Source organism: Pantherophis guttatus, chromosome 1 (genome assembly GCF_059756535.1).
Source record: "Pantherophis guttatus breed Tessera chromosome 1, ASM5975653v1, whole genome shotgun sequence".
In the NCBI taxonomy this organism is placed as follows: Eukaryota; Metazoa; Chordata; class Lepidosauria; order Squamata; family Colubridae; genus Pantherophis; species Pantherophis guttatus.
This window is the reverse complement of record NC_142063.1, coordinates 319,647,978-319,672,508: the sequence shown is the minus strand read 5'-3', so window position 1 is coordinate 319,672,508 and position 24,531 is coordinate 319,647,978. Positions and strand designations below refer to the sequence as shown.

The window sequence follows — 24,531 nt, the reverse complement described above, 5'->3', positions numbered from 1 at the left end:
GAGCCAAGCCCGGCACAGGGGGACGGTTTGGAGAGTGCAGGTCGAGGGATTGGGGAGGGGCTGGAGGACCACCCGGAAGAGGAATTTTCAATCAGCACGGTGAATGGGAGGGGCAGATATGGCGAGAGCAGGGGACCATATCATGTGTTGGGGGCTTGCACTTGCTGTCTGAGAGCAATTGCTTGCCCCGGTCCCCAAGGCTCCGCTCAGATACTAGGTGGCTTAGATACTCAGGATCTGGGCCTTCAGCTGATGCTATGCAATGCCAGGTCCGTGGTAAACAAGGCCCCCCTCATTCACAATCTTATACGAGAGGGAGGAGCGGACCTGGCAGGTATTACGGAGACCTGGCTGGGCCCGGAGGGTGGCGTCCCTCTGGTTGAAATGTGCCCACCAGGCTTCAGAGCATTCCATCAGCCGAGGGCCCAGGGGAGGGGCGGGGGGGTGGCGGTTATTATTAATGAGGATCTGGGTCCGAGGGAGACCGCTGTGCCTCAGATAGCCAGATGTGAGTCCCTCCTTGTAAGGTGGGGTCGTGGGGTTCAGATGGGCTTGTTGCTTACGTACCTGACTCCCTGCCGCGTGGCAACAGCTCTACCTGAGCTACTTGACGTGATAGCCACAGTGGCAGTAGATACACCCAGGCTTTTAGTCATGGGTGATTTCAACTTGCCATCTGTTGGTGAAACGTCTGAGGTGGCTCGGGAGTTCATGGCTTCCATGACGGCCATGGACCTGACCCAGTTAGTTCATGGCCCTACTCACAGGGGAGATCACACTCTGGACTTGATTTTTGTCTCTGGCCAGTGGTTGAGTGATGTTATTGGGGATATAGACATGGAACCCTTGTCATGGACTGACCACTCGCTCCTTCACCTGCATCTTCGAACCGTTGCCCCCCGCTGCAGGGAGGTGGACCCAATTAGATGGCTCCGCCCCAGGCGCCTGATGGATCCTGATAGGTTCCAGATGGAGCTTGGGCCATTTCCTGAGGATCTAGCACATGACTCGGCCGAGAACCTGGTAGCCGCCTGGGATCGGGCGGCTGGTGGGGCCTTGGACCGAGTCGTGCCTTTACGGCCTCTGACCTGGTGCCGATCCCGAGCGGCTCCTTGGTTTACTGAGGAGCTGAGGGAAATGAAGCGCCGGAAAAGACGCCTGGAGAGCGGTTGGAGGGCCAGTCTCGCTGAATCTGATCGAACACTTGTAAGGTCGCATATTAAGACCTACCTAGTGGCAATAAAGACGGTAAAGTTTAATTACTTTTCCGCCTCTATTGCGTCATCAGGGAATCGTCCGGCCGCCCTGTTTAGGGTGACCCGCTCCCTGCTCCATCCGGGAGTGCGGGAGGATCCCTTGGAAGGCAGGGCAGAGGATTTTGGACAATACCTGTATGACAAAATCGCTCAGATCCGGGGGGGATTTGGACTCTGACTGGGTAGATCAGGGCAGGGTGACGAGGAATAGTCTTGAGAATGTTACCTGGGAGGAGTTTGATGCTGTGACTCCCGATGATGTGGACAGGATTTTGGGGAGACTTAGTGCGGCCACATGTTTACTGGACCTGTGTTCCTCCTGGTTGGTACTGGCTTCCCGGGAGGTTACACGAGGCTGGCTCCAGGGTGTTATCAACGCTTCGTTGAGTGAGGGCCACTTCCCCGCTGCCTTGAAAGAGGCGGTGGTGAGGCCTCTCCTCAAGAAGCCGTCCCTGGATCCGGCAATATTGGCCAACTACCATCCTGTCTCCAACCTTCACTTCATGGCGAAGGTTGTTGAGAGTGTGGTTGCGCGACAGTTCCCACAATTCCTGGAGGAAACATCTTATCTAGATCCATTCCAGTCGGGTTTCAGGTCTGGGCACAGCACGGAAACGGCATTGGTCGCGTTGGTTGATGATCTCTGGAGGGCTCGGGACAGGGGTTGCTCCTCTGTTCTGGTCCTGTTAGATCTCTCAGCGGCTTTTGATACCATCGACCATGGTATCATGCTGCACTGGCTGGAAGAGTTGGGGGTGGGAGGCACTGTGTTGCGGTGGTTCTCCTCCTTTCTCTCCAACTGGTCGCAGTTTGTGTTGGCAGGGGGGCAGAGGTCGACCTCGAGGCCTCTCATTTGTGGAGTGCCTCAGGGATCGGTCCTCTCGCCCCTTCTGTTCAACATTTATGTGAAGCCGCTGGGCGAGATCATCCGTGGCTTCGGGGTGAGATACCACCAGTACGCTGATGACACCCAGCTGTACATCTCCACCCCAGGCCACCCCAACGATGCCCTTGAAGTGATGTCCCAGTGCCTGGAGGCTGTGCGGATCTGGATGGGGACGAACAGGCTCAAGCTCAACCCTTCCAAGACTGAGTTGCTGTGGCTCCCGGCATCCCGATATAGTCAGTTGACTCCATCACTGACTATTGGGGACGAGTCTTTGGCCCCCACAGAAAGGGCTCGCAATCAGGGAGTCCTCCTGGATATGCAGCTGTCCTTGGAGGAACATCTGACGGCTGTAACCAGGGGGACCTTTTGTCAGGTTCGCCTGATTTGCCAGTTGCGGCCGTTTCTTGATCGGGATTCTCTGTGCACAGTCACTCACGCCCTCGTCACCTCTCGCCTTGACTACTGCAACGCGCTCTACATGGGGCTCCCCTTGAAGAGCACCCGGAGGCTCCAGCTGGTCCAGAATGCAGCAGCGCGGGTAGTGACGGGAGCAGCATGGCGCTCCCATGTAACACCGCTCCTGCGCGAGCTGCACTGGCTCCCGGTGGTCTTCCGGGTGCGCTTCAAGGTGTTGGTTATCACCTTTAAAGCGCTCCATGGCATAGGGCCTAGCTATCTTCGAGACCGCCTGCTGCTACCGACGACCTCCCATTGACCCGTGCGCTTCCACAGAGAGGGCCTTCTCAGGGTGCCATCAGCCAAACAATGTAGGCTGGTAACCCCCAGGGGGAGGGCCTTCTCCGTGGGGGCACCTACCCTCTGGAATCAGTTGCCCCCAGGGATAAGGAGAATCCAAGACCTCAGTGCCTTCCGCCGTGCCCTTAAAACCCACTTTTTCCAGCAATCCGGGCTGGCTTAAGAAGAAATTTTTAAATGTTTTAATTGGTTTGTGATTTTTAATTTTGGGGCCAAATTTATATATATATTAATTGTTTTTAATATTTGTATTTCATGTTCTTAATTCTGGCTGTACACCGCCCTGAGTCCTCAGGGAGAAGGGCGGTATATAAATTGGAAATAAAATAAAATAAAAATAAATAAATATATTTTGAACCATGTATAAAATAAACAAAAAATGTGAAACATCTAAATTCTAGCATTTTCATGCTTTCTTTTGCCCTTTGCCAGTCTTTATGTTATTTTAATTAAGTTTGAGTTCATTCCCTGTGTCTTCCATTACCCATTATTGGTTTTTTGTTATTTGGTTATTGGTACATTGGAATAAATCACAAATTATATAGAATCTAGTTGATATGATATTATTTAAAGTGGCGTTCACAAAAATTCTGGGGTTTTGTATCAGAACATAGAAATAGGATGTCATTTTTATGGATTTATATAGTGGGAAATTTTGGAAGGGCTTATCATGTTTTCTTAGAGTGACTTTTTGATTTGCAAGAAAGGAGATGACTCTCCTTGGTTGATTAATAAACTTTGTGTAAATATCAGATTTTTGAAGGATTGAGGAATAGATCATTTTAAAAATGCTTCCTCTTTTCCTATATGAAAATTATTTGTTCCAATTTAAAAGCCCTCCAGAATTTATGAATATATATATATTGGAAAGGATGAAACAGTTGTCTTTCTCCAATAAGCTACAGGGAATTATTTCTACTTATGAGTACTGTAATGTATTTGTGTGGGAGTTGTGACACTTTAAGTAGAGCACTTGCCATGTAGTCTTAGACTCAGCCTCACAATAGAAGACTCATTTTTAAGCTGTATTGGCCATTAGTTATGTCCAGAAAAATGGTGTAAGATAAGAAGCATCTTTATATGAAAGCAGCTGAGATGTACTTTCCATCCTTGTGGTAATTCTTCAAATTCTTTTCTAAACACCAGTTCAATTTTAGTTGATATTAACAGACAAAACTTTCCACCCCAAACTATAAGACCTCGCTACTATTGTAGTCATTAGGATGGATATAGGTTGTCCTTTTAGAACAACAGACATAGTTGGAATTTTGAGAACCGTTAAATGTTCAAAAACTGGCTGCCGTGAGAAGGATGTCTTTTTCACAAAATGGCTGCCTAGTTACCAAACACCCATTCAGTGAGAATCTCTTTGCCACCCCAATTTCTACTTTTTTTCTGGACAGAAAAAACATTCTCTCCAGCAGCGTAAAGTGGTAATTCAGTATCTTCATTTTTTAACAGAATAACTGGGAGGCTTGATTGGACCTAGAGAAATATTTTAATATAAAAGGGCAGATTAGTGTTTATTTTATATTGTATTTTTAAGTCAGGAGGAGCTAGAAGATACCAGTTGCCTATCTCTGCATTAAAAAGGCTTCTCCAATCACTGCTTGGAATAAAATCACTTTCCGGCCATATCTGGAGATGAATGCAGAATTTCCAGAAACATTGAAGCCATGGGAATATCCCCTCCCCTCCCCACCACACACACATTTTTTCCCTGTCCCTAAAATGAAATATGTGGAAAAATGGAATTGTATACAATAATTAATTATTATTATTATTATTATTATTTATTAGATTTCTATACCGCCCTACTCCCGAAGGACTCAGGGCGGTGCACAGCCAAACAATAAAAACACATACAATACAAAATTTAAAAAATAGAATAATAGAATAAAATCAAATTAAATAATTTGATTTTATTAATGTTGACTTATCTTAGAGACTTAGCTAACTTATAGTTGTTTTGTGTGTAACTTGATTGACTTATGAAAATATATTCAGTATATAACATTGTGTATAATAATATGCATCTATTGAATGAATTTGTTTTAAATCTACAAATGGAGATACAAATTGTTGAATTCTAAGGAATGTAACACTTAAACTTCTGCTCTTTAGGAGAGACAGACAGGCAGGCAGGAGGGAGAGAGAGAGAGAGAGAGAGAGATCCAATGTTAAAAAAATACGTTTTGTCATATTAATCTGACAGATAGGCAGACAGGCAGGCAGCAAAAAGTGAATGTTGGCCATAAGAAGCTATCAGGATTGTGGTGTAACAAATACAACAATCACATAACATTTCACAAAAGAGAGAGAGAGAGAGAACGAGAGAGAGAGAGAGAGAGAGAGAGAGAGAGAGAGAGAGAACGAGAACGAGAACGAGAACGAGAACTGTTCTGAACTGTTTTATGTTATTTTGTCATTTTTGGATATTGTAGGAGACTTTCAGACTTATTTACTTTTTCACATTTTCATTTATTTCAATGTTTCCAAATATAGTATGGTATGATTGATATGCTATCTAAAATTAAACTATTTCATGTTTTTTTCAATCTTAAAAAATAATACACAAAAAAGGCCTTGAGATTTAAAAACAGAGGAAAACTGTTTTCTGATGGTGTTTCCCCCCTGTTTTTTAGGGAAGGGAGATAGACTTCTACGTCTGTGTCCATAGCTTTTGCAAGATAGGTTTCTTACAATTCTCTTCCTATTACTATCTCATCTTCTGTTCCATGTAATAAGTCAAAGTTTGAATGATTTTCCCCAGTATATTGGATTATTGCTTTACTTGTAATTTCATGATATTCTTCTGCTGCTGGGCACATTTCTTTCTTTTTAAAAATGTATATTTTATTGATTAATTCTAATATTTATTTTGAAGGCCTTTGGGTGGAAAATTGACTTAAAATGCTAATATAAATAAAACAACATTGCTTCTGAAATTGTGGGGCATTGCAAAATCAGGTTACTGTATTGATGTGGGAACTTGCTTTTAAAAAGGTGTGGGGGGGTCAGACCTCTATTGATAATTATTGATTTCAAGAAGCTAAACTAAAATATAATGTACAGTATGAAATGTACAATTAACAATGACAAATGTCTGCCTGCAGGCTTATAATTCTAAATAAACAGACATACAAAGGAAAAAAAGAATGGGAACAAAATAATACAGTCAAATCTCTGATCCAGCTTGCTCAATGTTGCCTAATCTGTCAAGAGTTCCCTGGGATTTCAGATGCAAGATTTTATGTATTTATTTTATTTATTTGTTCATTTTCTATATTTCCTAGGCTTATCAGGGTGATTGAACAGATGAACACTAAGGCATCCTATTTGCAAGAGAGTTGTACTGCTGTGGAAATATAGGCTTTCTGGAGTGGGAAAATAGGAATAGTAACATATGATAGAAGAGGAGAAATTCTTACTTTTAAAACAATCAATTATTGAATAATAAATATGCCTGCCATGAGGCTCATTCTGAAGAGTGGGTAGAATATCTTTGTGCCTTATCAGAGTATAGTGGCTGATAGTGTTGTATGCTGAGGAGAGAAACTGCATTTACATTTAGTGGAACTGCTTAAATGAAATATGTTTTTCATCTTTTTCCCCTTAGTCTGCTGGAAACCATGTTTCACTACACAGATGAACCCAGATTCACCATAGAGCAAATAGATCTACTTCAACGCCTGCGGCGTACTGGTATGACACGCCACGAAATCCTTCATGCTTTGGAAACCTTTGACCGTCTTGACCAGGAACACAGTGACAAGTTTGGGCGGCGGTCTGCCTATGGGAGTGGATCCTGTAGTAACAGCACCAACAATGTTCCAGCGTCTTCCTCTACAGCCACAGCTTCCACACAGACCCAGCACTCTGGGATGTCCCCATCTCCAAGCAACAGTTATGATACCTCCCCACAACCTTGCACTACCAATCAAAATGGGAGGGAGAGTAACGAGAGGTTGTCTGCCTTCAATGGGAAGATGTCGCCTACACGTTACCCTCTGGCAAATAGCATGGCTCAAAGGTCATATAGCTTTGAAGCCTCTGAGGAGGACTTGGATGTAGATGATAAAGTAGAAGAATTGATGAGGTAGGCAAAGTTGTATATTATGGATCAAGAATTACCCATTCCCAGCTTCTTTTTCTTCCCATTCCCTGCAAAGGCACTTCAGAGGATCGGATTGTTCTAAATTGCTTTGTTTATTTTCCCAGATCAAAGCTTAGTTGTCTTAGGCCAGTTGGACTGAAGGAAGACCTTAGCTCTTTGTTCATCTGGTTCATTCTTCACAGCCTTAGTTTGAATTTGGATGATTATCTAAAGGAAAAACTGACATGGTGAAACTACCAATGAGTGACACTTCTGACATGGCAACTGGTCATTTGAACACTTGAATGCATTGCTTAGGTGCAGAAAGGTTCAAGCATAACAGTTTCCCCAATCTAATGGCTTTCAATCATCCTCTATTAGAATAGGTCAAGAAAAGCTGCTGTGGGGATCTTTTTTTGGTTTAATGAAGAAAATAGATACTCAAAAATTCTGATTCCAAGCACTGGGCTTGGAACACAGTTGCTTTGTGAAGTTCAGCAGAATATAGGCCAGGAGTGAATATGGGTTTTTAAAAGACCCAATGTGCCTGTATTATTATATAAAGCAAATAATCGGACATACTTAAGGAAAAAAAAACCCAGTTATTTGGATTAATGAACTCATATATGAGTCAGCCATAAAGTATTTGCTATAATTATGCAAACTCTAAAATTGAACTCAGCAAATATATATATATATTTATATACATACATACATACATACATACATACATACATACATACATATATGTGTGTGTTTTCCTTCTAGCCAGGTTTTCCCTACGTAACCATGTTTTTTTTGTAGCTCCAGCTCAGTAGAATCACATCTACTCGGTTCTGATCTATTCTGATTCACATCTATTCTGATTCTACTGAGCTGGAGCTACAAAAAAACCTTGGTTACATAGGGAAAACCTGGCTAGAAGGAAAACACACATAAACCCTACGAAGAAGTAAGAAAATTTATATATATATATATATATATATATATATATATATATATGTGTGTGTGTGTGTGTGTGTGTGTGTGTGTGTGTGTGTGTGTGTACACACACACACACACTCTCACACACACACAGATATATATTATCCAGACCAGAGTATCATATTTATGCACCTTAAATTGTATTTTACATGGTTTATCTGATTTTGCCAGAATAAAAAGAAACAAAGAATCGAGGAAGATAATGCTTAAATTTAGAATTACTTTTAAGACAACTGAAAGTACTACTGAAGTATGGTTTTCACTCAGTTATAAAGAATGGAAATTTAAAGAATTTTGATGTGCATAGAGCTATGGATATGACTTTTAGTTTTTGGCCATACAATGTTCCAACATATCTATTGACTGCTTCACTATATCAGTTACTAAAATTTGGGTCTATTATGTCTGTTATTACTCAGCAAAGCATGTTTTCTACTCAGTGTCCATTCTCACAAATCCATTCTAATTATTGTTTCATAGTGAATATTGCTTCTTTTCCTAGCATTGAGAAAATGAACAGTTACAGTGATAATTAGGATAGATTTAATAGTCTAGAGCAGATAGATTTATGAGGAGTAATTATGAAATAGCCAATTGTGTCTTCCTGACCTGTTTGTGGAATTTCTTGCTCCATTTTGCTTCTCACTCCTACAGACACCCATTCATACAGATCAGTTTTATGTTCTGCTTTGCACTGATGAGTGCAATGCATATTCTTTAGTTCTTCTTAATGAATTTCACAGTGACTGTTCACTGTGGGTTGGTTATAGGAGGATACTAATTGCAGTACCACAGATCTCCACACCAAAATAAAGAAGATGAGATAGAATCATTCTATATGAATCACCAGAAACATTCAAATTGTCCCACTTCTAATAGATGTAATAAATAAAAAACAAAACAAAATAACCTCTGCTTTAATAATTGTGGCAATTTGCTTCAGTCTGGTTGCTGACCCTCTGGTTCTTAAATCTAGGTATCAATGTGGTTTGCTCTGATTTCTCTCCTTTTAGCAATATTTTCTTTGCTGGAGTCTTATTTAATGATAGAAACTGTTACTGATGCCGTTTCCTCTCCTCCCACTCCCAAGATGTTAGTTGCAGAGATTTATTCATCCCCTGTAATGAAACTTTGTACATTCCATATGGCTTGCATGAATTTATACAGACCGCGAGTCATCCATTTTCCTTGTATGCTTTGATCCACCAATGACACTGATTAAAAGAAATGTCTGCTGGCAAGGGCAATATATCAACCCCCTCCCCACCATCCACCACAAATGCATCTTCAAATTCTACTTTGGTCCTCTCTCTCTCTCTCTCTCTCTCTTTTATTTTTCTAACCCCACACATTTTGATAGGAGGGACAGCAGCGTGATAAAAGAGGAAATCAAAGCCTTCCTGGCCAACCGGAGGATTTCTCAAGCAGTTGTTGCACAGGTTACAGGTAAGAGCTTGAAAATGTCCCCTTTTCTATTCTAAAGTGTTGCTACATCATCTTGCTCATTTGCTGGCTAGTGCAGGTGTTAGCATATTGCGAGGCATTCTGCATTGCAGTACGTATCTGTCAAGGTAGTTATAATATATGCCTTTGATTTAATATCCATTGTCATACATGTCATGAAACTTCCTCAGTGAATCAGTGCTTTTATTCCACTTCTCTAATACTGCTTGATTTTTTCCTCAGCCCCGCTCCATTCAATGATTCATACTAGCAGGATTTGCCCCCTATAATATTGTAATGAGTATCAAGTGCTTTTGAAATGGCTTTTTTAAAAATTCTAAAAGTCACATATGGTGATCTCGTTTCAGTGTAGAAAAGTGCATCCTTTCGACTAGCTGATTTAAGGAAGACATTAGCTCAGTTCACAGGACACTGGAAAAGTTTTTAATTATACTTGGTATATTACATCCATAATTTGACCTTTCTACTTAAGCTATGTGGGTAATACTACTCCCGCACATGCTTGGTTTTTCAGTGCTTACCTTTTACAGATAGTCCCCTGGTTAAGAATGAGTTCTATTCCCAAGGTCTGTCCTTAAATTGAATTTGTATTTCAGCCAGAACAATATTATTGTATAATACTATGTAAGTGAATATTGTGTAATGTATTTGAACTATTGTGTATTTAATTTGAATCATTAGTTTAGTTTAGTTTATTTGATTTGTCTATTTAATTTAAATTTTGCTACCATAGGTTGCGTCTTTAAACCAGTGTGTTCTTGCCCAATGACTTGTTTGATTTGTAATATTCATATATAATAAGGATGCTGTACAAATATAATGTGCAGACATATGTAGTAATTTTATATTTATATTCCACCTTTTATGCTAGGATTTTAAGCTAGCATACACAGTTTTCTCTTGCACCCCATTTTTCCCATACAGTAATTACTATCTAAAGTAGGCTGATGTAGTGACTATCCAAAATGAACTCCGAAAGCTTCCTGACTTTGGAGGAGTCTGGATATTCTCAGTTTTAATACAACATTTTAAACTTAGTCCTCCAAGTGGAGAACCGTTACTCTTTAAATAAATTGGTAGCCAGTTATAAAAACATACTGTTGAAACAATTATTTTCAATCAGTTCAAAACTTCAGGAAGAAGAGAGAAAACTCTCTGTATAAGGGAACTTACTCAGTTGAGTACATGTTTTAAATTTAGATTTAAAGTCCACTTCAATTTCCTGTACATCTAATTTAAAAGTAGTAGTGCTAAAAAAAACCCTCTCCCAATTAATGTAGGTAATTCTGATCTATATGGATCAGTAATCTGATTTAGTAAATTCATCACTTACTTTGCTACTGACAGTGCTTATGTTTTGAGGAATCTCAGAAGAAGATGTAATCTAAGAATTGTCTCTAGTTGCCTTTGCTTGATTTTGTTGCATGGTTAGTTCAAACGTTGACCTACTGTAAAACAAGTCAGAGAGCTTTGGTGACTAGTAGTTGGAGTGATTGGAATGAGATTGTTGCTGTCTTCTGAGCTTAGAATTTGTTCAGGTAGTCCTCAGCTGACAACCGTTCATTTAATAATGGTTCAAAGTTACGATGGCCTTGGAAAAAGTGATCAACAAGCTATCTTCAAAGTGATGATCATCACATCACCCCTGCAGTCACATGCAATTCAAGCGCTTGGCAAACTGGTTTACATTTATGACAGTTGCAGTGTCTTTTGATTACATTATCGCAATTTGCAACCTTCCCAACCAGCTTCCGACAAGCAGAATCAGTTGGGGAAGTCAAATTCATTTTAACAACTACATGAGTCACTTAATAACCATGTGTTTCATTTAACAACTTTGGTAAAAAAGGTCACAAAATCATGTCTGGCCACGTGATGACTTGTTAATGACCGCATCGCTTAGCGATCAAAATTCCATCCCAATTTTGTACGTCAGGGACTCTTTGCTACCTTATTAGAATGACTCTTCAAATATCAGTGGTTAACATGGCTAGGCTTATATTGACTATGGCCTATCAGCATTCCTTTTATGGCCCCCTGAGTGGGTGAGGCCAAAAAAATTGTCCCAGTTGTTCATTTTTGGAGGAAGTGGGGAAGATTTTAAGGAGAAATTACATGCTTTAAACTTTACAGAACTAAGGATTAATATCTGTAGGACAGAGAAATAATTTTACAAGTATGCGTCAGGTATGTAGACATATGTATAATGTATATGATGCATACTTTTCTATGCAGTTGATATAGAGAGAATTACTTATGAACAGTTGTGAATTTCAAATTTCCATTTTCAAACTAGTTAGAGGATTTTACTGATTTCCCTTAGACCAATTTCTTCACTTTTATTTCTTCCACATCTCTCATTAACATATAAAATGTGGCAGAAAACAATAGTTGATATTATAGTAAGTTAAAAATCTGGCTAGCGTTCTTCTCCAATAGCTTCCAGGATAATTTAGAAATGAAGCAACACCACCACAGTTAGGGGAATGAACACATGAATACAGGTAGTCCTCAATTTACAACAGTTCATTTATGATTGTTCAAAATTACAGTGGCATTTTAAAAAGTGACTTATGATCAGTTTTCACACACTCGCAGCCTCCCCATGGTCACATGATAACAAAATTCAGATGCTTGACAGTTGGTTCATATTTATGATGATTGCAGTGTCTCAGGGTCATGTGATCAGCTTCTGCGATCTTCTGATAAGCCAAGTCAATGGGGAAGCCAGATTCACTTAACAACTGTGTTACTAATTTCACAACTGCACTGATTCACTTAACAACTGTTGCAAGAAAGCAAAGCTCACTTAACAAATGTCTCACTTAGCGACATAAATGCTGACTTCAACTGTAGTTGTAACTTGAGGACTACCTGAGGTAATGGTTCATTTAGTGACTGTTCAAAGTTACAAAGGCATTGAAAAAAGGTGACTGATGTCCATTTTTCAGAGTTACAACTTTTGTAGCATTTCCGTGATCATGTGATCAAAATTCAGGTGCTTGGCATCTGGTTCATACTTATGACCATTGCTGTGTCCCAAGGTCATGCGATCATTGTTTGCAGCTTTCTGACAAGCAGAGTCAATGGGGAAACCAGATTCACTTAACAACCGGGTTAATAACTTATCAGCAGCAGTGATTCACTTAACAACTGTGGCAAGAAAGATAGTAAAATGGGGCAAAACTCACTTAACAAATATCTCACTTAACAACAGAAAAATGTTGGGTTCAATTGTGGTCATAAATCAAGGACTATCTATACAGTATATACAGAGAGGATAGGGAATCTATAATCCACCAGACCTTAGTCAATTGCCTCTCCCATCATCTTTCATAATAATCCCTGCTGTAGCTGTTATTCACCATCAATTGGAGGACCATAGATCCCTCATCCCTGGCATATAGGATTCAGCCTAAGATTCAGAGAATGACCCATAATAGGCTTAACAGTATTTCTCTGCCTGCAAATGGCCTAGACCTCAGCTAGTTGCAACTGATTTTCTTCACACAATGTAGCATTATATCTCCAGAGTGATTTCTGCAAAAATGCAGAGTACTCAGATGATCTTTGAAACTCTCACTCTGGAGAGTTGAAACTTGTTTTGGTTATACTTTGCTCTTTGAATTTGTGATGTAAGTGTGTAGAATATTTTTAGTGTTATGTTCCTTGCCGTTCAGAAGAAGATAATGTTCAGTTAGGCCATAATTAGTGCCCTTGTTTCCTATGTGCCAATCATGTAAGTAAATAATAAGCAGACTGTTTTCATAAGTGAAGGCTTTACTGTTAACATTCAAATTATTAAACCCTTGAAGGTAGACTTTTAGGCATTCCTGATCAAATTTAATATTTCAGTGAATACCCAAGTGAACAGAAGCTGACACATCCTGTACATGGGCATAGTTAAAAACAACATCTTTCAGCAGATTTAAATGCATATTTATTATTTATGTTCAGTTGCTGCAGATTCACAAGAAAGTTATGTGTATGGCTTTGCAGAAGCTTGGACACCCATTTAGCCAATGCTTTGTAATGCCTCTTTTGGCAAAACAAGTTTCCAAATACTGTATTACCTTTGGTCATTAAGATCCTTTCTATACTTGCTTTTTGAATTTTTGCCTCTCTTCCTTTCATAACTCTTCTAACTCAGAAATATTCCTAATTTTTTCCCCTTTTTCAATAACAAACAACTGTGGGGACTGCAAAGACCATTTCAAAACTGGTGAAATATCCACCCTCTTTTTGTCTTCAGTTTTCTTCACTGACTTAAATGCTTCATCTCTTTTTCTCCAAGTGTATCTTGTATGATTGTAGTTGAACAGTTCAATCTTTGTTTTATCAGTCCAAAGCACTTTGTTCCAAAATGTTTCCAACTTATCAAGGTTTCCTTTTGCATATTTTAAAATATGATTTCTGTGATGAGGTCAGAGAAAAGTTTTCCTTCTGTCAACTCTTTTGATACAAATCTTAGTTCTGTAAGTAACAGTGTACTATGGACAGTTAAACTCTTCAGCAAATCATGATCCTTGGGATCTCTTTTGCAAATCTGACAGGTTCCGGGTAGCTCCCACAATTTTTCTTGATCTTCCAGTTCAGCAATTCCATGGAACTTCCATTTCTTGCCTGGTGGCTTCTCTGACATGCTTTCCCTTCCTTCCCTATGTTACCAACCAATTGTTCTCTGAATGTGAGGGAGTGATTGCTATGAATCAGAGCTGATAATGACAGGTTCTGAAGAAGATGATAAGCTGGAACTTTTTTAAAGGAACATTCCACAATTTTAAGCCTTGCCATGCCACTCATCCAGTCTTTTCCATTCTACTTTTCTGTACTCTTTTACAAATTGCTAAAATACGCTTATTCTTAGTTAACTTGGAGAGAACTTAGAAATCTCTTTTCTGCAATTACCTTGCAGAAATCAGCAAGGGGAAAGCCTGGATTCTCTCTTTGCTCAGCATCCAATCCTCCACATCCAAACCTGATTGAGTCTGATCAATTTCACCGTCCTCCCCGCACCATTAAAGAGTGAGGAAGAGAGGGTGAAATTAACCACGAAACCTAGACCACTTTCTGTTGCATAGAAGAACTCTGAGAAAAGGAGAAGTCTGCTTTAGCTTCAGATTTATAGGGGGCAGAAAAGGTTCCTTCATTCAATAGCCCTGCATGAACATGATTACCAGCAAGGTGTCCTCAGGCACTGCTGAGGCCATCCTGTCATTGCTCATGAATACCGTGATGGAGGATAGTTCTGTCTTCTAGCTGAGACTCAATATCGGGAAGAAGGACTGCTTGCCAAGCTACCACTGGGCCATCTGAACTCTTTCAGTAGAGGAAGGGAAAAGAACTTAGTTGTCCTCTATTGTCTCTCCTTGATTACAATTGTTTAATGCTACATATTGTCACTGCCTGCTAGTCAAAAGTAGCATAGGTTATAGGGAAGCTGTTAAGAAAATTTTGCTGCAATTCTTATTTTCCTTTGCAATGGAAATACCAGCCTCCACAAGGTTACTCTTTCCCCTATCCAAAACCTTAAGAAATGGAAGAAAATAGCTCCCTTAAAGAAGTGTCCGGTCTTTTAAGCAGCCAATATACAAATGGCCACAAAGGTGAGGAATTCAGCAGCCACATCTAATGAGTCAGTTCTGCAAAAGGCCAATTGGAGCTCAATATATGTTGACTTACATATTATTGTTGACACTGTTGACTCTCTTCCATGGGTCATGAATTGTTCAGGAGGGGCTGGAGCTAGCATAAAAGGGAAAACAGTCTTGGGCTGCTCTGACATCAGACTGGTGGCAATATGGAATTTCTGTGTGAGGACACATCCTCAGCAAATTGTCTCTGCTGAGATCTTTATTCTCTGCTTTCTTTTTCTATGGCTCTTCTACTCTTTTCAGCTCTTCTTTCTACTCTTTCACTCTCTCTCCTCTGCCAGAATACTATCCAACTGTTCCCCTTTCCCACCATTTCCTTTCCATATAGTTTCCCTATCTCCATCCTGACTTTTAGCACTGGAAGTCTTAAAATCTTCTTTCTCCCTATTCCTGATCCTACTCTCCCCAGGTTCAGCAAAATATAAGAGAAAGGTTTCAAAGGAAGTTTGAGGAGTAACATCTGTCTTGGGAGGAGGGAGGATGCTGAGGGTTAGTAGACACCTAGGGATGCCAACATGGGTGCCAAGCATGTCAGCAAACTAGACTGAATATTCTGGATGAATTGTACCTACTTGTTGATTAGGACTTTCATTCAAAATATAAAGAGACATTCCTGTTCTTATTGATGACTTTCCTGGAAGGATTAAAAGTAGGAGATGCAGAGAAAAAAGCCCCCAAAGCCATCAAATAAAAATACATCTAAAATAAAAAGGGATAAAGTTGTTATTGCTTGTCATATTAAAAACAATTGTATGATTACTGTCTAAAGGGGTCCTATGTAGAAGAAATCCTACATAGAACTGCTAATGTGGAAGCTTTGTTTGCCTGTTTGTTATTCTTTTTAGAAACTATATTTTTGGGTTTTCATAATGAGATAAACAAGACAGTGGCAGGCTGGGCATGGTGTTATTAATATACAGATAAGGCAAATGACAATATGAACAGCTAAGAATAGCTTGCACAGAACACTCAGTCATGGTTCAGCTCTTTCTTTAGTGCTTGCTCCCTCTAAAGGTCAGATTGGAGAATAGCATATGTTGGGAGCGGAAAGTGGGAGATAGAATTAGAGGCTCCTTTACAGGAATTCAGTGTAATCAGTGCCAAAAAGAATTATGTGCAAAAGGGATATTTTAAATTACTATTTTAAAATTGATAGGAAAGTAAAATTTAAAATGAACATTGAAATATGCTTTAAAGGAAAAGGTCTCCTCAAATGTGAATTTTATAAAACATTTAACCCTGTTCATTATCAAAAGCGCTCTCCCAATTCAGTCTCAAGATGGAGGGGGTTGAGTGACTAAAGGAACTTCCCCTCCAGATGTGTGGTCTATTTATTATGGGAAATGTAGCGCTGAAAGATGGTACATTGTGGTAGAGTTCTGTTAAACTGACTATACTCTCTCTCTTTGAAAATATGCTGAGATGTAGTCACATATGCCAACCCTTATATGTTTCTCAGTTCCCTCTCCCCCCCCCACTACAAAATGCATAAATTCAGCAGCTAGGAAAATATCACCACCTTCTTTGTGTGTGAGGGAAAGGGGCTGTTTGACTGTTTCTCTCCCTGCATTTTGGACCAAGCCAGTGCTAAATAATGGCTGATTGCCCTTCACTCTCTGGTGTTCCATGTGCCTGCTTTGCTCATTCTGACCAGTGCAAAATGAACAGCTGAATGAGTCATTCCATTTCCTGGTGGACGTGTTCATAATGTCCTCTAAGCTGATATCTTGAACTCCCTCTTCCTCCTCCTTTCACTACACTGTTCCCTATCTTTGCAAGCAGTCGGAGCAATTAATCACAATAATGTCATTTGAAAATTAGGTCTCTTCAACTTAAGAGCTCAAAGCTTTTTATATTAAAAAAAAAAAAGGCTGGCGTTTTTGTAATGTACCGTGTGTGTATTCTTCCCCATAGACAGCAAAACCGTGAGATTACTGATTGAAAGGGGAGAGTGCAATCTAACCACGATAACTGAGAAGTATAATCATTTCTATCTGCAGTTTCAGGTTGCTTTATAAAAGCCCGTTATGCACTAGAATAGGTTGAGAGGCATGCATAAGCATGTCCGTAGACTTCAGCATGGAAGTGTTATAACCACAGGAAGATATAAGGGTTGCCTTATTCCACATCATGCAAATGCAATCTTTTATTTACATTCCTTTAAACATTTTAATTCTGCTTTTCTAGTTAGAATTTCCTCAGCATTTTTTTAAAGTCAGGTAATGAGAACAGGTAATGGTAAGCAGGACCTCTGACAGAGGTAGGGGACATTTTTTGCTATATGAACTAGAGAATCAAAGGAATGATCCTTTGATGCAAAGCTTATACCTTTCTCTGCATTAAAGATTCCAAAATACAGGAATTCCCGAGGTTAAGATGTATGACCTCTGCAACATCAATAACACTAAACCAAGGACAGACAAGCTGGTTGTGATGTCCAAAGGTTCTGTGACATCAGAGTGATCAGCTAGTGGCATTAAGAAAAAAAGGCAGGGGCAAAGGAAGATTTGAAACCACGAAGAGGCAGATGTGATAGCATTCTTTTGAGCAGTTCTTTCACAAGTATGGCAATAAACATGATTTAGGCTGCACTTTTAAATACACTTTGCCAAGAATGCATCTTGCTAAACATAGTGGTAAAGTCGTGGATGAGGCTATATAGACTTGCAGTTCATGTTTCTAGTCTGTTGTGTTGCAACAAATGCATCTTCCATAAAAAAAATTGAGAAGATATATTGGACAAAAATTGCAGGCCATACCCGCTTGAAACCACCCTGTACAGGAAATGCTTTAAATAACTTATAAGAAATGCACAAGTGTGTGTTTTAACAAGCCCTTGAGAGAAGGGCTCCAAAGATATGGGAGCAGCTTCAGAAAATAAGGCCTTATTCCATTATTGTTTTTAACTCATGCTAGATAATGTTTTGTCAGCAGATCTTAAAAATGGCAATTGATATAAAAGAGTTGAGCTTTCAAGCACAAGACTTTTAGAGAGATGAGATTGAAAAACATTAACATGACAGATAAAAAAAAGTGTATTGTTCAATTGGTGGCATATGGGAGACAAAAACACGATAAAGAACTTGGTGGCTTACCAATTGCTTAGCTTGTTTTGTAAATCCCTGATGGATAGAGGGGACAACTCTACTTTCTCAATGAGGGCTAGCTGCTCTGAAGCCATATTTCTTGACCGTTGTCCCTTCTACAGTGTTCAAAGTTGTTTTCCATTTTCTGAGTCGTCTTTAGACTTTACTTCCTTCCCTTTTTATGTTGGAAACTTGAGCTTTTATTTCATCAAATCAAAAGGTATTTTCAGAAATTCATACTACAGGCCAAATGACAGGTTCACTGAGCCTTGTTCAGATTCTTTGCAAGCAGCTTAAAGCCTCCGTGCATAGGTAGCGCTTTGCTATTTAAAGAACAAAGTTGGCTGTGTGGAGTGAAGGAGATATCTGATGGTTGTTTCTCCCTTGTTTCTCTTTGTCTCCCATGCAGGCATCAGTCAGAGTCGGATCTCCCACTGGCTGTTGCAGCAGGGATCAGACCTGAGTGAACAAAAGAAAAGGGCCTTTTACCGATGGTACCAGCTTGAGAAATCAAATCCAGGTAAACAAAATCAAGTTAAGATATTCTGGCTGTTTCTTCTAAACTACGCCTTTTGTCACAGGGCTGTGATTGTTGTTGGCTCCATGCTTTAACCAGCAGAGAACACACACTCTCCCCACACTCTCTCCCCAATCACAGCCTGTCAAAGATCATTATTTGAAAGTGGCAGCTGAGGCACTTTGCAAATAGGGTTGACTATAATTGGGGTTATTATTTTAATTAGGCTAAGAAAATTTTCCCCCAACTTTGTGCTCTCCAGGTATGTTGGGCTACAAATCCCACAATGACGACCAAAAGACATGTTGGCTAGAAATTTAAAGAACTTCCAGTAAATTGCCACACATGTAGAGGAGACCAGGTTACAGAAACTTAAGCAATTGTGAATTTTCTCACCACTTTCTGTTTTAGCTCACATACTTGATTAGTGGTAGCTGAGTGGCCTGCTGACTAAACTAAGTAGCCTTCTTCTTCAAGAACATAGCCGTTTTTAAGGAAGGAGGAAGAATAGCCAGGGACATTCATTTGTTCAAAACATTTGTATATCTGCCCATCTTAAAACCAATCTCTGGACAGCTTACAGTGCAACCATTCAAACAAAATATATAGCTGAAACAAAAACTAGGAAAAACCTGGCACTACAATCACATATTCCTGATGCAACCCATCAATTCTTCCATTATTGTTTTACCTTATCTGAGCACCTAGAGGAAAATCTTTGTGTTGACTGCTGTCCAGAAGGATAAAAGGGTGTCATCCTGTCAGATCTCCAGTGGGAGGATCTTTATAGGGCAGGTGCAATGGAAAACTACCTTTCCAAGGACCCACAAGGTGACAATGTTTAAGAGAAAGGACCTGGAGTATTATATCTGCACTGGTGGGATGGGCATATATCCTCAGGAAGTGGCAGTCCTGCGGATAACTTAAAAATATTTATAAAGCTATCATGTCCTGTCCAGAGTATCGATTATTATATAGTTTAAATTAAGATTTCTTTCATAGCTCTTTTGGAAAGGCCACATGCATGTAATCTATCCAGGTTGTAATTTTCCTTCTTGGTGTAGAGCAAGGAGAGAGATGAATGTCCTAAAATATAAATAACTCAGAATTGAAATGAAATTTGGAAAGGATCTCAACGGTCATATAGTTAGTTCAACCTTCACAGATGCAAGAAATCTATTATTGAGATACCCTGCCAGGTGGCCATGCAGCTTCTATTTAAACCTAACAAATAAAACAACTTCTGACAACATGAACTCTTCAGTGATAGAAAGAGAGCTTCGGAAGAGAGCACCCCATTCTTCATTAGAGTGTCTGAAGAAGATGCTGGACAAAAACCTGTGAAGGTACAAAGCAGTATAGATTATTGGATGGCTTTCAAATGAAGGAAATGAAACTTCAGTGAGACTTCATCTGCCTAATATTTCAGAAAAGAAATTCCTCTTGCCTTGAGATTCCCTTTTTATTCTTGGCTTTCAAACCTCAAAAAACAGAGCCAAACAAAGCTTTGGGGAGGGGATTGTAATTTAATGCCATCGTTTCTATGTGCATTCCTTAATAAGATTTATGGTGATTTTTCTGCAGTTGCATGATTTTCTTCCAATAAAGGTGAATGTTTGTAGCTCAGGGTTGAAATAATGGTCCTTGGTGCTCTCTGAGCTTGCTTGTTTTCTTGCAGACTAGGTAATACCATCAGTGCTAGTAAGGAGTGCTGTTTGCTGTCAGTTTATGTTCTGGTGACTTGCCTGTCTGTGTGGGTAGGGGATGGTCTTAGAGATTCTTTGGTTGGGCTGTTTACTGATGGCTCTTTGACAGTTCCTTGAATAGGGTATTTTTTACTTGATTGTTGGTCTGAGGCAGGGTTGTCAAACTTGTGGTCCGGGGACCGGATGCATCACACCCTGGCCATACCCACCCCCGGTTTAGCGAAGGGGAAAAAGGTCACGGTATGCCATGTGACAATGATGCAAGGATGCGAGTTTGACACCCCTGGTTGGAGGTTAACCTTGGAGTTAATTTATGCTGATCTGGTTGCTGATTATGGGTGGAGAGGTGCTGGAGTCTTTTTGTTTTCTTTTGGGCTGGTTGATTTGTCTCTTTTGCATAGTTTATAGCTGTTGTTAATGTCTATGTGCCTATCTTTTTCCTCTCTCAACTAATGTTCTTGCAATAGAAAAGTAGGATGCATTATATCTCCTCATAAGATGGGTGCAGGTGACAGTAGGAATCTCTGTGTTGGTAATAGTTACATAGTATAGGAAATACTAGGATTTTCAGTGACTGTTATTTTTATGATGCAACAAAGGATAGGAACTAAAAATTAGTATAACAAACACTAGGGTAGTTGCATTTGATAAAGAAAATTAAGGGAACAGTTGCAAAGTACATTAACTGTTTAAAAACTAGCGCCAGTAGGTGAAGCTGCATTTTTTGGTAAAGTATTTATGAAAGATGGGAAATGAACGGAGATTCTAAGGCCATGATAGTGAACCTATGGCACGTGTGGGCACCAGCTCTGGGTTAGGGTTAGGAAACCAGCTGCTCTTCTGATTTCCGGCACTCCGGTGCACGTGTGTACATACACGCGCACACACGTGTTCCAGTTTGGGCACTCGGTGCCAAAAAGGTTCGCCATCACTGTTCTAAGGCATGAAAATCCTGGCAGAAAAAGAGTGGGTAGCATCAGTGGTGAAATGTAAAATTTGTTAGTACCGGTTCTGTGGGCGTGGCTTGGTGGGTGGGTGGGGATAATGTGATTGGGTGGGCATGGCTAACTTTTTTTTTTTACTTTTAAAAGCATTTTTTCTACAACCTCTTGTAGAAGAGGTTCAGCCGAAGAGAAAAAAATGCTTTTAAAAGCCTCTGACGATCAGACCACTCAGCTGGGATCGTCAGAGGCTTTTAAAAGCATTTTTTTTCCTACAACCTCTTCGCCCGAAGAGGTTGTAGAAAAAATGCTTTTAAAAGTTAAAAAACAGCCTCTGATGATCACGCGGCTCAGCTGGGCATGGGGGGGCGTACAGGGATTTTTGCTACCTGTTCTCCGAACTACCCGCCGCCATCGCTACCAGATCGGGCAATCCGTTCTGAACCGGGAGCATTTCACCCATAGGTAGCATGCATTTTATTGAGTGAAATGAATGTTGAAAGAAGTAAAAAATTGCTGTGTATGAGAGCTTGCTTCTGCTCATTTTGTTACATGGAAGTAAGAGTTGGATATATCAGAAGAAACATAAAAGTAAATCAAATGTAATGGGAATGGTTACTTAAAAACGTGTGTGGTAAAACAGGAGGATAAGGTCAAGAACAAATACGGTAAGTGCCGAATGAATATGGATTGAATATGAAAGTGAGTCATCAGGGTGAAAAGAAATGGATTGAAATATGAAATGAATCAGGATCAAATCACAAAACAAATACCTAACAGATGAGTAAATAGGTTAAGAGGAATGGACAAACTGGGAAAGTCACGATGAGATGGAATTGATAAGAGAAGTGAGAAGTTTCAAGACAAAAAGCAATGTTTGAAGCAGTTTCCCGTTGTGGTGAAAATAAGAATGATTTTCAGGAAATACCTGAAAGAACCCAAGAAGCTTCTTGGATGAGAAGCGAAACATCTTCAAGGAAAAACAAAGTCCAGTTGCCTTTTGAAAACGTACCTTTGGGACAAGTTTCAAGAAACAGGAATATAGTGAAAGGTTTTGATATTAATTAGATTAATTTTCTTATTTCATGCCTTTATTTCTTTGACATGCTATTTCTTAACTTCTTCTGCACTTTGTATCAGTATTGCGTTGATCCCGGTTCTCACCGGTTCGCAAGAACCGGTAGTAAAAATCTGTAGTAGATCGGAGAACCAGTAATAACATTGGCTGGCCATGCCCCTGAACCAGTCCCCAGCCCGGTCGCCGCTCGCTTACCCCACCCACCTCATCAGAGGATCTTTTTTTTTTTTTTTTTACTTTTAAAAGCATTTTTTTCTACAACCTCTTCGGCCGAAGAGGTTGTAGAAAGAAAAATGCCTTTAAAAGCTTCTGGCAATCCCAGCTGAGTTGCCCGATCGTCAGAGGCTTTTAAAAGCATTTTAAAGCATTTTAAAGGTTGTAGAAAAATGCTTTTAAAAGTAAAAAAAAAAAAAAAAGTTGGCCATGCCCACCCAGTCACATTACCCCCCACCAAGTCATGCCCACAAATAAGCCATGCCCACAGAACCAGTAGTAAAAAAATTTAGAACCAACCCCTGCTTTGTATAATGGTACTTATACATGAGAATAGCAGGATAGGTATGAATATGGAGAGTTTGCCAAATAATTGCTTCATTCTCAAAACTTCAAGAATTAAATTGCTCCAGCTTGGAGGTATTGCTGTCATTGTTAATATTATTTTGGTTGAAGTCTGTCGCTTAGTTCCTGTCTGTATGTATATGAGGTTACCTTGCTAGATTAAATTTTGGTTAAGTTGTTGCAAATTGTCTTTACTTTCTCTCTTGGTAGGCATCTCATGAACATTATGGACTTTTTCATGTGGCATATCATTTTTGTGCAAAAATACAGCGTAGAATCTCTGGACATTTGAGTTTCACTTATATATTAGATAAGTAACCACAAATGACAGCCATCTATCAAACAGGCATAATTAAGAAAGACCGAGCACTCATGTTTACAACTTTAAAAAAGTATGCAAAAAGAAAAAGAATTGATAGGGATGAGGGAGAAAAAAATCCCAAAGCATAGCTATTAGCTTTTGGTTGCAAAATTACTTATAAGGGTAATCCTCAACTTATGACCCCAGTTGAGCCCAAAATTTATGTTGTTAAATGAGACATTTGTTAAGTGAATTTTGCCCCATTTTACGACCTTTCTTGCCTCAGTTGTTAAGTGAATCACTGCAGTTGTTAATTTAGTAACCCGGTCATTAAGTGAATCTGGCTACTGCAATGACTTTGCCAGAAGATCGCAAAAGGTGATCACATGATTTTGGGGGACACAGCAACTGTCATAAATAGGAACCAGTTTGCAAGCATCTGAATTTTGATCACATGACCATGAGGAAAGGTCGTAAGAGTGAAAAACGGTCATAAGTCGCTTTTTTTAATGCCGTTGTAACTTTGAACAGCCACTAAAGGAACTGTTGTAAGTCGAGGACTTCCTGTATAAGTCCCTTCTTTGACCAATGTATAGCACCAGGTTGATAATTCTTTTATCATTATAAACTTTAGGACAGCAAAAGGAAACATAGTCTATAGACAGCTGAACAAATAGTAAAGTCCTTTATGTATCTTTCCATTTGAAAAATGTGTACATTTTTTGAGAAATTTGGATTCAGACTTGAGTACTGCTACAAAGGTAGACTTTTAAGCCACTCTGACAGATATTGCGGTACCCTTGTTTTGACATCCAGTATGTTAATTCATTTGGTCTGGCTTGATTAGTCTTATTGGCAAATAGGTAGCCGGGCAGCCTCTATGAGTCGATGAGTGCATAACCTTGGCAGCACTTTCCGTCTCTTTCGCCAGGTCGTCACCAATTTAAGCAGACATAGAGATGTGATGGCTTTGGCTTGTAGTCCAGGCATAGCTGTCTGCATTTTTAAAGCAAAAATGCTGGAGCTTTTTCTCCTTGGGTTTTATCCCATATTCTCCTTGCTTTAACATGTATGGCTTTGTTCTCTGAAAGGGGAGGAGAAGACATTCCTCTTCCATAAGAAAGAAATTTGCTCAGCTTGTTACTGCTTTAACAAGGCTTGCAAGTGATTGACCCTGTCTGGCCTACTATTTCTAAGGGCCAAGCTAACACTGAAAACAGAAAGACTCCCTCCCACTCCCACTGT

The 24,531-nt window shown here is 39.8% G+C and overlaps 1 protein-coding gene across 9 annotated transcripts in view; it reads left to right on the top strand.

Moving 5' to 3' along the window:
* The window catches only part of HMBOX1 (homeobox containing 1), a 131,908-nt gene that overhangs the window by 77,330 nt on the left and 30,047 nt on the right, over positions 1-24,531 (top strand). For all 9 annotated transcript variants that reach the window (XM_034421289.3, XM_087883314.1, XM_034421294.3 and 6 more), the window contains 3 exons: positions 6,521-7,000; positions 9,342-9,427; positions 18,595-18,705. In XM_034421289.3, the coding sequence (XP_034277180.1) occupies positions 6,521-7,000; positions 9,342-9,427; positions 18,595-18,705 (677 nt within the window). The remainder of the gene's footprint in view (positions 1-6,520; positions 7,001-9,341; positions 9,428-18,594; positions 18,706-24,531) is intronic.